At 43.5% G+C, this 17,227-nt stretch overlaps 1 protein-coding gene across 1 annotated transcript in view; it reads left to right on the plus strand.

The window, feature by feature from the left end:
* The window catches only part of kaznb (kazrin, periplakin interacting protein b), a gene marked incomplete at its 5' end in the record, with an annotated part of 214,520 nt that overhangs the window by 34,154 nt on the left and 163,139 nt on the right, over window positions 1–17,227 (plus strand). The window contains one exon of the mRNA XM_079509380.1: window positions 15,130–15,284. Within this exon, the coding sequence (XP_079365506.1) occupies window positions 15,130–15,284 (155 nt within the window). The remainder of the gene's footprint in view (window positions 1–15,129; window positions 15,285–17,227) is intronic.

Below are 17,227 nucleotides of genomic sequence, written 5' to 3' on the forward strand. Positions count from 1 at the left end.
GGTACAACAGTCCTTGTTTTTTTTTTAACCAATGAGATTATTTCATTGTGTTGTCTCCGGGTAAAATTCTCTACCGGGAGGCCTGCAGAAACTCCAGTGAATCCCCTTGCTGTTGAAATGAATGGGAGCAATATAGAGATTGACAGGTTCCTTAGCCAATCAGATTTCGAGTTTGCCCTGCTGAAGGCCTAGTTCATTTCGGCACGGCCCGCCACTGCATAAAAGAAAAGGTCAAAGCCTCCCTTTTCAACTGGTTTTGATAATTTTGCATATTGGGCTAATTGCTTGCTTGTGCGCTGTTTCACAAAGCACATATGACTTTGTCTCACAACATTTTTTCAGTTGTGAGATTTTAGTTTTAGTTTTAATCCATGCAATACTCAAACTGTCTCATATCTCATCCATGCAATGCTGTCTCACAGTATGTAGCAGAGCCACCAGTTGGTGGCAATGTTGCTTTGGGCAAAATGTAGTTATACTGCTACTGTATGCTAGTGCTGCTTCACACTAGAAGGCAGAGCTCTGTTTTATCATGCTGAGGTACAGTACAGTACACTGTCTGGTTGCTCCTCCACCGGATTAAACTATTTATAGGATTCCTCAATTCCACATTAGCTTCCACTTGGATCGGGTCAATAAACTCTAATTAGTGTGTGTTATAGATCACACACAGCTGGCACAAGGATTAACCCATTTTGGGCGCCGGGAACCCCTTTTGGTGTTAGCATTATGTTATGCTTTAGCTATTGAAAAATAGCAGATCTACAAGCTCACCGAGTGGCGCGCTACGTGCTTGTAGGTGTGCCATTTTTGAAAAATCGAAGAACGACTGACATAGAAACATAGCTTTTTCAGAAAACTGTCAGGATGTAGAAGACATTTTTAGAATCTGATCTCAGGTCAAAATGGATTAAAGGCACATTTGTCTGCTTTTTAATGATAAAGCTTGAGGATATGGATCAATGCCCCGAATTAAGAATGTGATTTGTTTTGTCCGTGCACGGAAATGCAGAACATAAACTAAAGTATTTTGTACCATCATGTCCATTTTTTTTAAGCATTTGAGATTCACATGGCAAGAACCCTGATTTATTATTATGGTTGGCCTGACTTACAGCTGAAAGAATGTTCAAACGAATAAGTTGACACTAATTCATATGTTGTAGGAACATTGTTATGTTGTGGCAGCGGTGGCCGAACGGATTGCTGAGCAGTCTTGATACCGGAAGGTCGCTAGTTCGAATCAGCGGTCCGACACGTTAAAAAATACCACCGCTGAAGTGCCCTTGAACAAGGCATTGAACCACTACGATGAAATGTGTTCTATGAGCAGGGCCTGGCTGGAAACAAGTTCTTGAGCTTAGCCCAGATACCCTGGGTAAATATAGTAATCATTTCATTTAATTTGACTATAAGCCAATTCCTTTGCCTCTGCTACAGTATGTAATACAATACTCTTGGCGCATGTGTTAGTACCCTCAAAACTAGAGGGTTTAACTGTACCTGACAAGACTGGATAATAGCCCAGGGTCATTTAGAAAATGACAGTCCCCAGAAGACCAGTTTGTAAATACATCAAAGATCCATTTCCAATGGATGAAGCCTTGGCCTGGAAGAGAGGTCATCAGGTGGTATCCAACCTTCTTAGAGTGTTTCAACCCTCAACCACTACACTCTCCAGTTTGCGGGTCAGCAGTGAAGGCAGTGTCCTGCGGGCCAGGTGCAGCAAACCAGTGCTGACCACACCCCAGCGACCGCCGTGCCCAGGGCACCCCCGCCCAGGGCACCCCCGCCCAGGGCACTTCCCCTGCGGATCCGTCCACTGTCCTTTCTCTCATGCCAGAACCAACAGAAGGCTCTCTCTGCCTTGTGTGCTCTTGGGGGACTGCAGGCACTGAGAGGTCTCTAGGACTATGGTTTGTGTGCTCTTGGGGGACTGCAGGCACTGAGAGGTCTATAGGACTATGGTTTGTGTGTTCTTGGGGGACTGCAGGCACTGAGAGGTCTCTAGGACTATGGTTTGTGTGTTCTTGGGGGACTGCAGGCACTGAGAGGTCTCTAGGACTATGGTTTGTGTGCTCTTAGGGGACTGCAGGCACTGAGAGGTCTCTAGGACTATGGTTTGTGTGCTCTTGGGGGACTGCAGGCACTGAGAGGTCTCTAGGACTGTGGTTTGTGTGTTCTTGGGGGACTGCAAGCACTGAGAGGTCTCTAGGACTATGGTTTGTGTGCTCTTGGGGGACTGCAGGCACTGAGAGGTCTCTAGGACTATGGTTTGTGTGTTCTTGGGGGACTGCAGGCACTGAGAGGTCTCTAGGACTATGGTTTGTGTGCTCTTGGGGGACTGCAGGCACTGAGAGGTCTCTAGGACTATGGTTTGTGTGCTCTTGGGGGACTGCAGGCACTGAGAGGTCTCTAGGACTATGGTTTGCCTCCTGTCTACTTGCCTAGGGTCCTCCTACATTTCACCAGACGTGCGTCTGTGTGGTGTGCATGCGTCCATCCTTGTCCACACTTGGCCTTACTCTGGTGTAGTTGAGTCGAGGAAGCCAGATTTACAAGATCACAAAGAAATATTCTGCTAGTAGAGTTTGGGCTGCATATGTGACCTCCATACAAACAGATTTGTTAGCGCCTGATGTCATGATGACATTGAGGCAACGCAGTCCATATTTGAGTGTAGTTGCATTGGGAACTCCTTATATGGCTATGGCTGGGTCATAGTGACATGAGTGTGACAACTTGGTCCGTCCATCTTCCGACCGGTCCTCACATTAGCCAATTTTAACATAGGATTGTGGTGGCAGACCTTTTGCCTACTATGACACGCCCAGCATAGGGATGCTATGGTTAATGTGGTGGTTAATGGTTACAGGCAGCCATGCTGGAAGAAATAACTACTATATAATGGTCGAGAAACTCTCACAGAGCTATTGTGGTGCCCTTTGTGGTGCCCTATGCACTTTGTATTTTGAAATTTGGCCTCTGAAATTGGTGCTTTTATTGCTTGGAGAATCTATGACCTCAAGTCCTTTCAACAGATTTCCTGAATGCCGGCATTGTCTTTCGCTTTGGTTGCCTTTATCAAATGAGTTGAATAAGTGACTGTAAAATCAAAGACCTGTACAAGGGCAACATGAAGAGAAGTCTGCACACTGCAGGTGCTAACATAATATTACTGTATTCCACCCACACAAGAAGCATTTATGGCTTCTGTATAGTGCCATCAACCCATGCAAATTCTTAATCATGCACCTTGCGTATATTTGACTTTGAATATTACATTTGACTGTGCCTTCCTGTTATTTGACTTGTTCAGTGTTGTGTTCCTTTCTTTTAACTATTTTGTATTTTGTAACTGCAATGTTGTAAATAAAAGTATATAAAAGGATAGAGACTGAACTGGCGCGAAGCTCCGCCCCCCCAGCTATTCATGTCAGTGGAAGTTGCTCAGTGGCGTTTTGAAGCACCTGGAAGACTGCCGGAAGTACCGTCTCAGAACGTCTACTTCCGCATTTGACCACCAAATTTTGGTGGTCAAATGCGGAAGTGCAACCGAGCGCTCAATGTTAAAGCCCAGCTGCACGGGGTTTCCCGGTCATGAATCCACGGGTCCGCCTGTAGTCCCTCCTCCTACCACTAGGGCCCAGAGCTTCAACGTTGAATAGCCTCACTGGCCCCTTGGTATGCTCCCACCTGTTCATTGCAAATTAGATTGAAACATTGAACTAGCAATAAACAGCATAGGCTGCAGTGTGGTCTTTATTTTTGAGGGACGCTAGGCCCTCCTATATACAGCTTTTGACCCTGCACACGTTTCATTTTTTTGCCATTGACAATGAAAGGAGAAATTAGGTCAAATGTCCGCCAAATATGGCGTAAATTTGTGCCCCCTCACTTCACATGGCCGGGTGTGATTTATTTTATTATCCTACACCCTGGAAACTATACCACTTCTTAAGCCACTGAAAATGTCTGAAAATGTACTTAGACTTTTTTATATACTTTATATACTTTTGAATACTTCAGTATTTACTTGATTTACTTCCCCACTGCCATTAATGTGGTTGGTTCTGGAATGTAGCTTTAAAACTGAATTATATAAATGGTAAATGGTGCATTTATATAGCGCCTTTATCCAAGGCGCTTTACAGAGATTGTGCATTACATTCACCCATTCATACACCGATGGCAGCAGAAACCATGCAAGGCACCAACTAGCACATCGGGAGCAATTAGGGGTTCAGTGTCTTGCTCAAGGACACTTCGACAGTAACTCTGGGGGAGCCCGGGTTCGAACTGGCAACCTTACGGTTACCATCCAGACACTCTACCTCTGAGCCACCGCCGCCCTATATACCTGGTGTGGATTGAACCACTTTTTAATTTGACAAATAAATAAACGCATTTATTTATTTTTCTTTCTGTGCATAATTACTTATTTTTTAATTAACTTGCTTGTGTATTTGATAATTGAGCCTTTCATTTCTACATCTTTTGCCCTCCATAAGGCCTGAGCTGGCATGAGAAAAACAATCTCTTAGGATTGTAGTGGAAGTAGGTTAGTCACTGCAGAGTTTTCAGACTTCTTTCTCTGCTCCAGTCATTGCCTGTATCTGGTCTGAGCAGTTGTAGTCATGCATTATTCCCCTCTATTCCCAGACCAGAAGGCATAGTCTTTTGCATCTCTAGTCCAGTACTTTTCACAGGAAATCACTAACGCAATCCTTAACTTCATATGTTTCCGGTTCAAATCTGCTGCAGAGCCTACATCAAACCAAAGCTCCTTTATATAGCAAGACCACTAGTACGAAGAATAGCACACACACACACACACACACACACACACACACACACACACACACACACACACACACACACACACACACACACACACACACACACACACACACACACACACACACACACACACACACACACACACACACAGGGTGTCCTAAGTGGATGTACGTAGTCACTCCACTTCTCCATTGGAATGAAGAAACTCAGGTCCGGTGGGTGCGTTCGGAAATGCGCTCGGAGAGTGCTGGAGCGCAACCCCAGGTGCTCTTTGGTACAAAATTCAGAACGGCCGGAGCATCCTAGGTTCTCAGAGTGTATGTCTGAAGTCTGAACACACCCCTGGGGCAGTATTATGCGTGTCTTAAGTACCAGGTCTTATGACTTAACTTAAGACCTGGAGGCGTGGTCAATGCTGTTTGGCCACTCAGAATAGCCAAATGGCATTGATCACGCCTCCAGGTCTTAAGTTAAGTAATAAGACCTGGTACTTAAGACATGCATAATACTGCCCATAGTCTCCTAAACCCACTTGACACAGATACCGGAAATGTTTGGGAGTCTTGCATTCCCATCGTCTTTGATCATCAACTTATAATTAGCCCCAGAGAGTGATGCCATGATTTAGTAATGTGAGATCGCTTCTTTTAAGCAGTGAACTTGGAAGACGTGTTAATGTTTCCCTCTGAATTCTATTGAGCATTTGGGTTTAAATGCACTACTGATCAGAGCAAAGGTTTGACTTTGCACAGGCCAAGATGAACCCACTGGGAGACAACCAGTCAACTCTGACGGAGGCTCAAGGTATTACCATGGCTGGAGAAGACGGAGTGGGAGAGCATGCCTGCCTGACTGCCTCAGTGCCAGCCAGATTTATCTGGCACCGTTGGTTGTGTTTGATTCTGTGAGTTGTCAGAGAAAATTACACACTAAACTTTACTTTATTTCCCATCATCAAAAATAAACACTTATTTTGACAAGTCCACACAGCTGTTTGATTCCTTACACTTTTTCCAAAGATGCTCTTCACTAGTTTGATGTTTGTTTGTTGATGTGCAGTGTTTCTTATATTTGTATGCCACTGGTAGAAAAGTGTCCAATTTTCATAAGAGAATTGCAGTATAGACGGTCTGCATAAAAAATGCAGCACTCTCCGTGGATACTGATGCAGAACAATGAAGCAAGTATAGCAGAATTGCAAGCTTCTGTTGATGCTGTCAGATACTCAATGGGATTTGGTTATTTCTATGCAAAGCAAACCCCTGTAAACTATAATAGATCTGTCCAAATGGCTGTAGTGTTTGAGCAGACTCACAATAAGCTTTACAGATGCATGCCTCCCAAAGCCTCGAAATTAGCTCTCTCTCGGGGTTTGATTCTGAAAGGAGGAGATCATGTTTTTCTCTTGGTTTAGATGAAAAGGGCGCTTTGTCCTCCAACATGTGATTATGATTGTGATTATGATTGCGCTGTGTGTTTGTCTGGCATAAGTGTAATTGTGACGTTGCCTAGTGTGTTCTGTTTGTACTCTTAATAAGAAAGAATCCCCCTTCTCACATCCTTTCATGGAAACTTGTAGCCTGTGGACTTGATCTGAGAAGTTCTTGGAACTTCAAATTGCCTTGGCAGAAGGTGTCTGCTGCAGCTTATTGACTGTAAACACTGGTCTCCAATCGGAATCGGAAGAATTTATTGTCGTGTCACACAGTTATAGCTTTCGGCGAGTGGGTGAAATTCTTTGTTGTGCAAAGCTCTCAACATTGCAGTTACAAAATACAAAATAGTCAAGAGAAGAAAGGAACACAACACTGAACAAGTCAAATAACAGGAAGGCACAGTCAAATTTAATATTCAAAGTCAAATATACACAAGGTGCATGGTTAAGAATTAGCATGGATTGATGGAACTATACAGAAGCCATAAATGCTTCTTGTGTGGGTGGAAAATAAACACATCCAGCCTATAAAAAGTATACTGTTTCATGTGCATGATTGAAGTGACAATTAGGGTCAAATAAATTAATATACATTTACAATATAAAATCACATCAAATTGCAGCAGTATAAAATGCTCTAAGATAGGTAGGAATCTTCTTTTTATTTTTTTCCCCCTTTGGGGTGGGGGTTTACTCATTGAAATCTTTAGGGTTTTTGAATGATTTAAGTGATATATTATACACCACTGCCAAACAAAATAAAAGGTCCTCTTGGATATACTTCATGCAATTCTAGCTAATTGGCATGTTATTACTGGAACTGGAGTTAATACGATTCCCTGCTGAAAGATTTCTTTGACGTGGCTCTTTTTTGTTTCTTTTTTGTTGTTGTTATTGCTGTTGTTTCTTTGTCTTTTCTTCTGCTCGCATTAGGTTTCCACTTTTGGAACATGACATATCTCTTCTGCTGGCAGGCCTAATTAGAGTTCATTGTTGATGTTGTTTTTCTTCTGAAAGGAAGGACACAAAGCACTTAATGAGGAGTCCATGTCTCAAAGCCACCTGGCAGCGATACGATTTTCTTGGCCACCTGCATGTGGGAGTTTGATTTGCGTACTTAACAATGATCTGGTGATTCTAATGACCAAATGTTCACTGGTGTGACGTACATGAGGCTCTGGGTGAAGAATCCTGAGGAATTCATGATGCTGAGTGATTGATTTAGTTTTAGTCAGTCTTTTGAATAATTTTCATTTAGTTTTAGTCAAATTTTTGTCACCTGGAAAGTTTTAGTGTTAGTCTAGTTTTAGTCGACTAAATATCTACAGTTGACTAAAATGTATTTTGGTGGGCCTTGATGTCGTCATGATGGCATAATGGCTTATAACATATAATAATCGGCTATTTTCAGCATGCAACCAAGCATACAATGACTTCTATTTTAGTTCTACTGGATCTCTTCTCCACTGGCATAAACTATTCGTTTATGCCATTGTTGGGCGATTAAGCTTAAAATAAAAGACTTGTCCCTTGATGAAACGGGTTATGCCTGTTCCCTCAGGTTAGGGTAAGGCTTGGCTTGGCAGAGACTATGCAGAAAAATATAATCCATAATAAGTGACATACAATCATAGCATATTAGCATTTAGACGACTAATATGGCAAACGATAATACTATACTATTAATAATAATAAAAAGGAAAAATCTGTCCTTTTCCAACTTTAGATTCAGGTACAAAGTCTGTGGAGATAGTAGAAGGGAGTTCCAACGCCTCTAGCCTATAGCAGGTGCATCTCAGAAGCAGGACAGATAACATGCGAACAAGAAGGCACTGGAGCAGCTCAGACGATTTAGGCCCTTGGTTTATTATAACAGGGTGCAAATAAACGTTTCGATGTGTAAGTTCGTCAGGTCATAGCTCTGTGGAGATAGCTCTGGACAGTCTGGTGGACATCATTAACCTTAGAAAAGAAATTGACTAGATATTTGGGTACCACCTCGTTTACAAATCTGTGGTGCATACACGTTCTAATATGTGATACTCACTCCAACTCAGAGCCACGTGAGGATAATAAAATGACCAGGGACCAGTGGCGTGCACAGACATTTAGAGGGGCAGGTGCTCAAGTTAAAAAAGGGCACCTTGTGCAGCGCGTGGAACCGGCCGGTTGCCTTAATCCATTTTGGGCGGGAACCCCTTTTGGTGTTAGCATTATGTTATGCTTTAGCTATTGAAAAATAGCAGATCTACAAGCTCATAGCGCGCCACCGAGTGGCGCGCTACGAGCTTGTAGGTCTGCTATTTTTGAAAAAAAAAAAAAAGAAAACGTTTTTTCTTTTTTTTTTTCAAAAGGGCACATTGCCAAAAGGGCAGGAGGTGCTCTAGCACCCCCTAGTGTCTATCTGTGCACGCCACTGGGTGGACTGGACTGGAAGCATCATGGAGACTATGAATTTAGTCTTCTCTCATGGTACTTGTGCAAAGGCGGATAAAGCAAGGGACTATTAAGCAGTGCCCAATCACTATAGGTGTCCTTGAGAGAGATGGATCGCTATGATTTGCTCGAATTGTTTTATTGATTCCCATCTAGTAAGTTTAATGTTATGTTCAGAGCTTCAGTTGATGTGCATCAATGACCATGACCACAAGTGTCTTTTTTTAAGATATATTTTTGGCTTTTTGCCTTTATTGATAGTGGAGACAGAGGCCCCTTTTCCACCGGATGGTTCCCAATGGGAACCGGTTCAGTTCTTTTTGTTTTTTAGTCCATGAGCCAGAGTTTCAAAACATTAATTGTTAATTGAGTGTGCAAAACCATACCTTGTTATCACCATGAAACTTCCAAAGTTGAGTACTTACACGAACACAATGATTTATTGTATTAAACATTTTACATTTTTAAATATGCAAATGAGTCATTATGTAGGAAAATATGCAAAATAATCGAAAATAATATGAAAAAGCTACTACTGTGGAAGGGTTATCATGTATTAATTTACTTGTATTGATCCTATAAACAATTTAATATAGGTCTAGTTTTTCCCACCAATTTTGGAGTTCTAGCTCATGGACTAAGAACCAAAAAGAACTGAACCGGTTCCCATTGGGAACCAACCGGTGGAAAGGGGGTCAGAGTGACAGAAAGGAAACGAGGGGAGAGAGAGACGCCCAGTGACATAGAATACTGGACATCTCAACCTGGTGAGATGGCGGGGTGAGTTGTCTGTACTTTCCGCTGGGGCGAGTTGGGCGAGAAAGGACGGACAGCTCACCCCGAAAGTCCGGACAACTCACCCTGGTGAGTTGTCTTCACTTTCTGACATTGCGGGGTGAGTTGTCTGTACTTTCCGTGGCACCCATTACAGTAGGCCTAATTACATTTCGGATCTAACTATCTGTTCCTACAGACGTGCGCAGTCACAGCTAATTATTTATTTATTTAACAGTAAAATCCGGTGAAACACTGTTGTAAGTAAGGAGTAGAGCGTCTCTCTCTCTCACTCTCTGCAGCATTGAGGGGGGGGGGGATCGTTTGTGGATAATGTTTGCGCTTCAAAGGCAGAGTCTCACGGCTGTACAAAGTTGCCAATTAGACTGCACTCCCAACGCACGCATGATCAATCAATCACAGTTCTAATAGGCCTATACTTATACTGACTGAATTACATCTGAATAGCAAAGCAATATTGACCCCCCAATATTGAATAAACTACATTACATTTGACCGTACATTTGACTCTTGTGTTATATTCTTGTGAAATATTCAGTAAAGTATTATTGTGCAATATTCAGTAAAGTATATAAAAGAGCTCAAAGACTACATATTCAGTCAGACAACTCACCCCGAAAGTGAAGACAACTCACCCCGAAAGTGGCCGAAAGTGAAGACATCTCACCCCCGAAAGTGAAGACATCTCACCCCTGGTGAGTTGTCCGGACGTTCAGGGTGACTCACCAAAAGGGGCAAAAGGGGTGAGTTGTCTTGTTACCGTGACATAGGCCTATGCAGCAAAGTTCGCGGGGAACGAGTCTCGAACTCAGGCAGGCTGCATTAGGAGTTTGGGTGCCGAACCGCTAAGCCGGGCCAACCACAAGTGTCTTATGTTAAGTTAGCCGAACCGCTAAGCCGGGCCAACCACAAGTGTCTTATGTTAAGTTACACCGCAAGCACGACGGGAGCAGCGCATGTTCGAGTGGTAGTCGGAGGTCCTCGTTGTTCCTTTTATTACTCTATGGTTGCTCCCGCATGTCGGACTTGCTCCGTCGGAATTACACCAGGGCGCCACCGGGCGCGTCAGCGTCGCGTCTCCGTCACCGTCAGGGAATGTTCCCTTTTTAATCAATGAAGGGTGGTTCCCGCATGTCGGACTTGCTCCGTCGGAATTACGTGCGGCGGATCCCGATTTGGTCTGATATGAATGTGTCACGGTATGTATTTCCAGTTCAAACCTGCTGCCGAACCACTGAACGGGCAACGGCTATGCCACCACCTTATGGAAACCTAGGACTACGTACATTTATGCACAGAGCTGTCGTATACAGTATGGTTTAGATGATGTAACTATATGTCTTTTAATTTGTGCTCATTCAATTTAGAACCACAACCCAATTATGCCTGTGCATTAATTTACAACTACGGAAAGGCCATTCCGTCGTCCCGATATAGTTGGCTAATGGCTATCATTTGCCAAGAGCTTCAATGCTATTATTATAGTAATATACACAGGACCACAATGGAAAATAGCCACCAGGGCTTTTTGCGCTATCCTTTCAACAATCTTTGTAAACCGTACCTATGTACAATCTAACTGTTAATACATTATTATTATTAATCAATCAATCTATTATGCTGCTAATAGTGTTGTACATCTAATTTATGCTACTGGTGTACAAGTGCAGCTCACAATGCTGTACCTGCTCAGAGCAGCCTGCTCTGGCTGTAGAGTAGTTATTGTAAGGATTCAGAATCATGGATTCAAAAACAAGGTTTGACATTCATTCACTGTTGTGTCCTCGGCAGAATTAGGGGGCGTGTATTCATTTCCATACTAATGTCTCATCTACTTCGGCCTAGTCAGAGGAATATTAATGTGTGTGTGAAATGAAATGATGATGAAATGATTACTATATTTACCCAGGGTATCTGGGCTAAGCTCAAGAACTTGTTTCCAGCCAGGCCCTGCTCATAGAACACATTTCATCGTAGTGGTTCAATGCCTTGTTCAAGGGCACTTCAGCGGTGGTAATTTTAACGTGTCGGACCGCTGATTCGAACTGGCGACCTTCCGGTATCAAGACCGCTCCGCTATCCGTTCGGCCACCGCTGCCACTGTGGTGGCAGGGACTTAAGGAGGAGGCATACATCCAGGAGCTGGTGATATCGCTGGGCACTGGCTCCTTGTTTCTTTCACCCCTGACAGAGGAACTCTGATGACTTTTCTGAGTCTCCTCCAATCTTATTATGATAGTAAAAGCAATTTAAATCATGACGTGTTGGACTAATCCCTTGCCATTACAACTATATGCGAGTCAACGGGTGTGTACTTTAATAGTTTTGTACAATAAAAGAAAATGACCATAATAACAAATGGTGCACAGTCAGGGAGTCAGAAAACCCAGTGGGCTTATTTGAAAACTCTAGAGTGATGGCTCTAGAGTGATGGCGAATTAGTTAAATATTAACAAAATATAGAAGAACAACAATAATATCAATTAAAAACAGAAACTATTTGTGCGTGTGTGCATCTCAAGTAATATTCTGCCATATGCGACCACTCTGCTGCATCATGACCGTGACCAGTGTAGTGTAGTGTAGTGTAGTGTTTTGAATCCAATGCCGTGTGCGTGTCGGCATAATATATGAAATTAAACCTTATTGAATTGCTTTCACAGAAAGCCACTTGGCTTCTCCGCTGAGCATCACAGTGTGTGACAGAACGCGCTGAATGGAAATCGAGAGTGGAGAGCCGCGAGGGAAGAGGGTGTGCCTCTTTCCCAGGTGACAGCGTGTCATTTTCAGCAGCGGCAGAGTTTCATTAAAGCCCCATTTATACTTTGTTGTATGACGGTGCCGATGACCCGAAACAGCCGACCTATAAGCTCACAACTCTTCGCAAAGCATATAGATCTGTTGTTTCCGGCCTTTGCGACGCGGACATGCGACGGCACATAAATTTGGCATTACACAGCGTGTATGACCGTCCATCTCTGAGGCCGGGCGTACGTATACACCTTGTAAGTGTTGAATGTGAAATTAGAATCCATTCGTCAACCGCCTTCATAAACATTTTATCCCCCCCCCCCCCCGACGTGATGTGTGGTGTACTGCCAGGTCGGTGCGACGTGAGCGTGTGCTCGTAAACATGCCTCCCGTTTCGCCATGCTCCCGCGGCTCTATATGGACGGCTGGAAGGGGAGGGCATAAATCTCTGGCCGTTCGGCTGAAAGGCTGACCTTGGCTGTCACCAAGTGAATCACACGTGGCTCTGCGTCTCTCTGTCACCCAGGTTGACCTCTCAACCTGCCCACTGTGTGTGTGTGTGTGTGTGTGTGTGTGTGTGTGTGTGTGTGTGTGTGTGTGTGTGTGTGTGTGTGTGTGTGTGTGTGTGTGTGTGTGTGTGTGTGTGTGTGTGTGTGTGTGTGTGTGTGTGTGTGTGTGTGTGATCAGTGTTTGGGTCTATTGTATTGCGCCTCTTGTGCAGATCCAAATAAAATAATTCAAATGTGTGTGTGTGTGTGTGTGTTTATGATTTTGTGTACGTGTGTGTGCGTGTGTTTATGATTTTGTGTGTGTGTGCGTGTGTGTGTGTGTGTGTGTGTGTGTGTGTGTGTGTGTGTGTGTGTGTGTGTGTGTGTGTGTGTGTGTGTGTGTGTGTGTGTGTGTGTGTGTGTGTGTGTGTGTGTGTGTGTGTGTGTGTGTGTGTGTGTGTGTGTGTGTGTGTGAGAAAGAGAATGGGAGAGAAAATTGCCTCAGAATAATCTCTGTGGCCTCCACACTCTCACCAAGTATATACTTATGAATGAAGATCACATAATTCAGTGCCTGGTGGGAGAGAACTGACCAGCTCTTCTCTCACCCTGCCAACTCCAAGGCTGAAAGTCCCATCTTAGAGTGAGAACTGTCCATATCAATAATACATTTCCACATTAGCGCTCCGCACTGCCAGCTCAAACTAATGGAGACCACTGACTGGGCGGCCTTTGGGGAGACCTTTACGGACCAAATGTACTGTTTAGCTGCTTATTCTGAAGTTCATTCTGGTTCTCAGACTGTGGGCCGGGGACCACTGGTGGGCCGCGTGTGTGTATCGCAAATGTTTTTTAATGATCTTTTTTTTTTCCTCATCCGGAAAAGCTTGAAAACCGCTGTTCTAAAAAATAAAGCTCTACATTGTGTTGATTAAGCGGCTTACTAAAAAAAACTAAAGCAAAGGGCAGAGGCATTACCATAACACTGAGGCTTCCTCTATGGAGAAAGGCATTACAGCATATATGATGTACTGAATGTGTATTTTTGTTTGTGTGTGCTGCTAATGGATTTAGCCTAATGATGCCCTTCTTGTCCATGGGCGGGATTTCATAGAAAGCTAAATCGGTGCAGACTGGCGCTGTGGCCGATGGGGGGTGGCATGGTGTAGGATTACAGATTGGCTCTGGGAATGCTTTAACCCATTTTGGGCGTGAACCCCTTTTGGTGTTAGCATTATGTCATGCTTTAGCTATTGAAAAATAGCAGATCTACAAGCTTGTAGGTCTGCTATTTTTGAAAAATCGAAGAACGACTGACATAGAAACATAGCTTTTTCAGAAAACTGTCAGGATGTAGAAGACATTTTTAGGTCAAAATGGGTTAATGACTGGACTGATCCAGGGCCGACCCGGTGGGCTCACTGAGGAGGGAGCGAGGACGCCTCGCCCTCGCCTCAGCCCGGCTGGAAACTCTTGAGCAACAGGGTCTCCATGGCAATGGAGGAGATTGGCCTTTTGTGAGAGTGTATGTTTATTATCTGTGTGTGTGCGTGTGCGTGTGCGTGTGCGTGTGCGTGTGTGTGTGTGTGTGTGGGGGGCTGTCTCTTTTTATGTCTGCATTGTTTGTCTGAATGGGGTTGAAAATGTGTTTCTTTTCACCACCAGTCGACAGCATGAACACACACACACACACACACGTTTATATTACTGTACTTGTGAGGACATCAATGATTTAGGACGGCAATTTTTTGGTTTGTTCTTTTTTGTTTCGTTTGTGACCATTTTAACCTGAGCCCTAAGGCAGAAAACAGCCAGTCTAGACTGTGACGCACTGTGAGCTTGTAGTTGGACTATTGTACCCTAATTATTAAGCATATCTCCCCAACTTGTTTTGAACCATAAAACAGCCATTTGACTTGTGATGACCAGGACAATTGTCCTCACAAAATGCCAATACTGTCTAAGTTTTATAGTTTACTATGAAAACCTGCAAAACCTGTCAGTCAGTCACACCTGTCAGTCAGTCCATTGTGACACGCTCCATACATGGCCAATACAGAATTCATTCCATATGTTGATCTGACCTCATCTGACCTCATCAAACCCTGTACACTCAAGACACTGCCCCGGGTGCCCCCGCTGCCTGCACCCTGAGATCTCCATATATGGAGTTGACCTGTTCTGAATTCATTCCATATGTTGATCTGACCCCCCATGCCAAAGCGCCAGCGCTCGCCCAGCAGTCTGCCGGCCCGTCACCCAGGCGGATGTGTGCACGCGACCTCGACCTTTAGGGTGAGGTCGCTGCTTGCCCTCAGGCGTCTTACTGGTATTTCTCAAATTCTATACTGTAAATAAGTACAGTAATGCAAGTGCACACAAACAAACAGTCATTCTCTCTGTCTCTGTGCTCCTCTGTCGCAGCGGTCCAGTCTCTGAACAGTCTGAACGACCAGATAGCTCATTTCATGGTGAGCAGATCATGCAGCCTGGATGACGACCAGGCCTTCATGCCTGGAGAGAGGGACACCTTGAGGAAATCCATGGCCCTGATGAGGCACCTGCTCATGGACGCACAGGTAACGGCATCCTTCCTCCATTTCCCATTTCCCCACACACCATGCAGTCCCCTAGAACAGGGGTCTTCAACAGAGGGTTCGGGACCCCTTGGGGAGTTATCTTTTATGTGATAGGATTAGGAACTTCTTTTTTTTTTTTATAGTATTTTCTATTCTTTTTTTTTTTAAGAATAGGCAGGTTATCTCGGGTATCACAGTTCAATATATATATATATGTTACATTTCAGTTATTATTTGTTATACAAGTCATCCACGTCCTATATACTAAGGTGGCTTCAGTCCTTCACAAAGTCCTCAGATGATCGGTAAAGTCCATGTTTTTTACACATTGATATGTCGTAGATTCACTTCCAGTATTATCATCAAGATGAACAGACTTTCATGTGTAACGGGAAAGAAAAGTATTAACAGTAATATCATTAGCAACAAACGTTACATCAACAGCAATAATAACATGAGCAATTACAGAAAGCCAAACAAATACACGAACAGAAGCACACCCCCGAACACCCCCGCCCGTGCCCCCATCCGGCTCTACACTACAGCATACACACATGTCATTCGTACAAAGTTCAGTTTCACCTGTTTTCCTTTACACAGCTATCTTCTCACTTATATATAGGTCCTCCACTGAATACCAATTTCTCCTTTCATTTTTGTTATTAATTTACTTTGAGTTGGGTTCTGTAGCCCGTTAACCCTGAGTGTAATTATACTAATATTTTCATTGTGAACCCAAGTAGACCTTAATTTCTCCTTTTATGTCCAATAATATAAAGCTTTGAAAAAAAATAAAAAATAAAGTGTAGACATGTAAACACAGAAAACATATAAACAAAGACAAGACTTCCAACATTGAGGTTTCTTTTGTAAAGCAATACCTCAGATGGAAGGGAAATCTCCTGCTTTACAGGAGGCCCTTCCACCACCAAGTATCTGCTAAAAAACAGAATCTTGGTGTCAGTGACATGACACCAGGTGGGGCCTGTGGTCCGCCAGACAAATGGTTTGTACTATTTTTTTTAAACAAAAAGAACTTCTGAAAGGGTTATGATATAATCCAAAATAGAGTTCTCAAAATATTACCAATATTAATCCTTGATTCCTTGTATAGATCCTAATAAACGTAATAGCACTTATTCAGTCAGGCATGAATCTAAATAAGATTCTCAAAGTGTTACAGATGTTCATTCAGGTATAAATACAGATGTACTTAATAGCACATAGAATAAAGCTATGAAAAAGAAAATAAAAACATTTCCAACCCCCTACAGTCCAGTTCCGCAGACATCACTCACAATTCAATTCACACACACACATACACACTGTTCACACTTCCCTCCAAGTATAACCCAGTCTAGATGCAAACACGAATCAACATACATACACATATATAATCAAAGTGCGTCGAGTGGATAAACCTGTATGTATCGACAGTTATTGACATGCTAATTCTCGCTAAGATCCATTATTTGCATCCACAAGACACTCATCCGTCTTTCCTGATTTTACTCATTAGCCTGTTCATTGTCTGTTCTTTGACGGTATGGGTTGTTCTTACGAATTGTATGATTCAGTGATAAATAGCATTACTGTTTATGTGGGGACATCGGGTGGTGTTGGTGCGACGCGGTGGAATTATCGGAGTTTTCGTGCCGTTCTCCCTCGTTGCGTGCCTTGAGTTCGAGGCATCTCTTTGCCTGTCGTTTTCCAGGGTATTCTTTTCAGCCTCTCGAGGTTATCTGCGGCTGTAGGTACTGGTTGACGAAGGTCCCCGCCGTCCTCTGAGCGCGCCAGCCTCCTTCTCATGTCCTCCATGGCTTCTTCTGCACTGTTATAGGTGAAGCTGGGGTTCCTAGTTCCATCGTAGAGTACTCGTGGTTTTGTCGGTGGGGGGGTATGGAAGGTGAGTTCCTTGGTCTGTTCTTTAAAGCAAGTCGGGG

This window comes from Electrona antarctica (genome assembly GCF_951216825.1).
Source record: "Electrona antarctica genome assembly, chromosome: 9".
Lineage (NCBI taxonomy): Eukaryota > Metazoa > Chordata > Actinopteri > Myctophiformes > Myctophidae > Electrona > Electrona antarctica.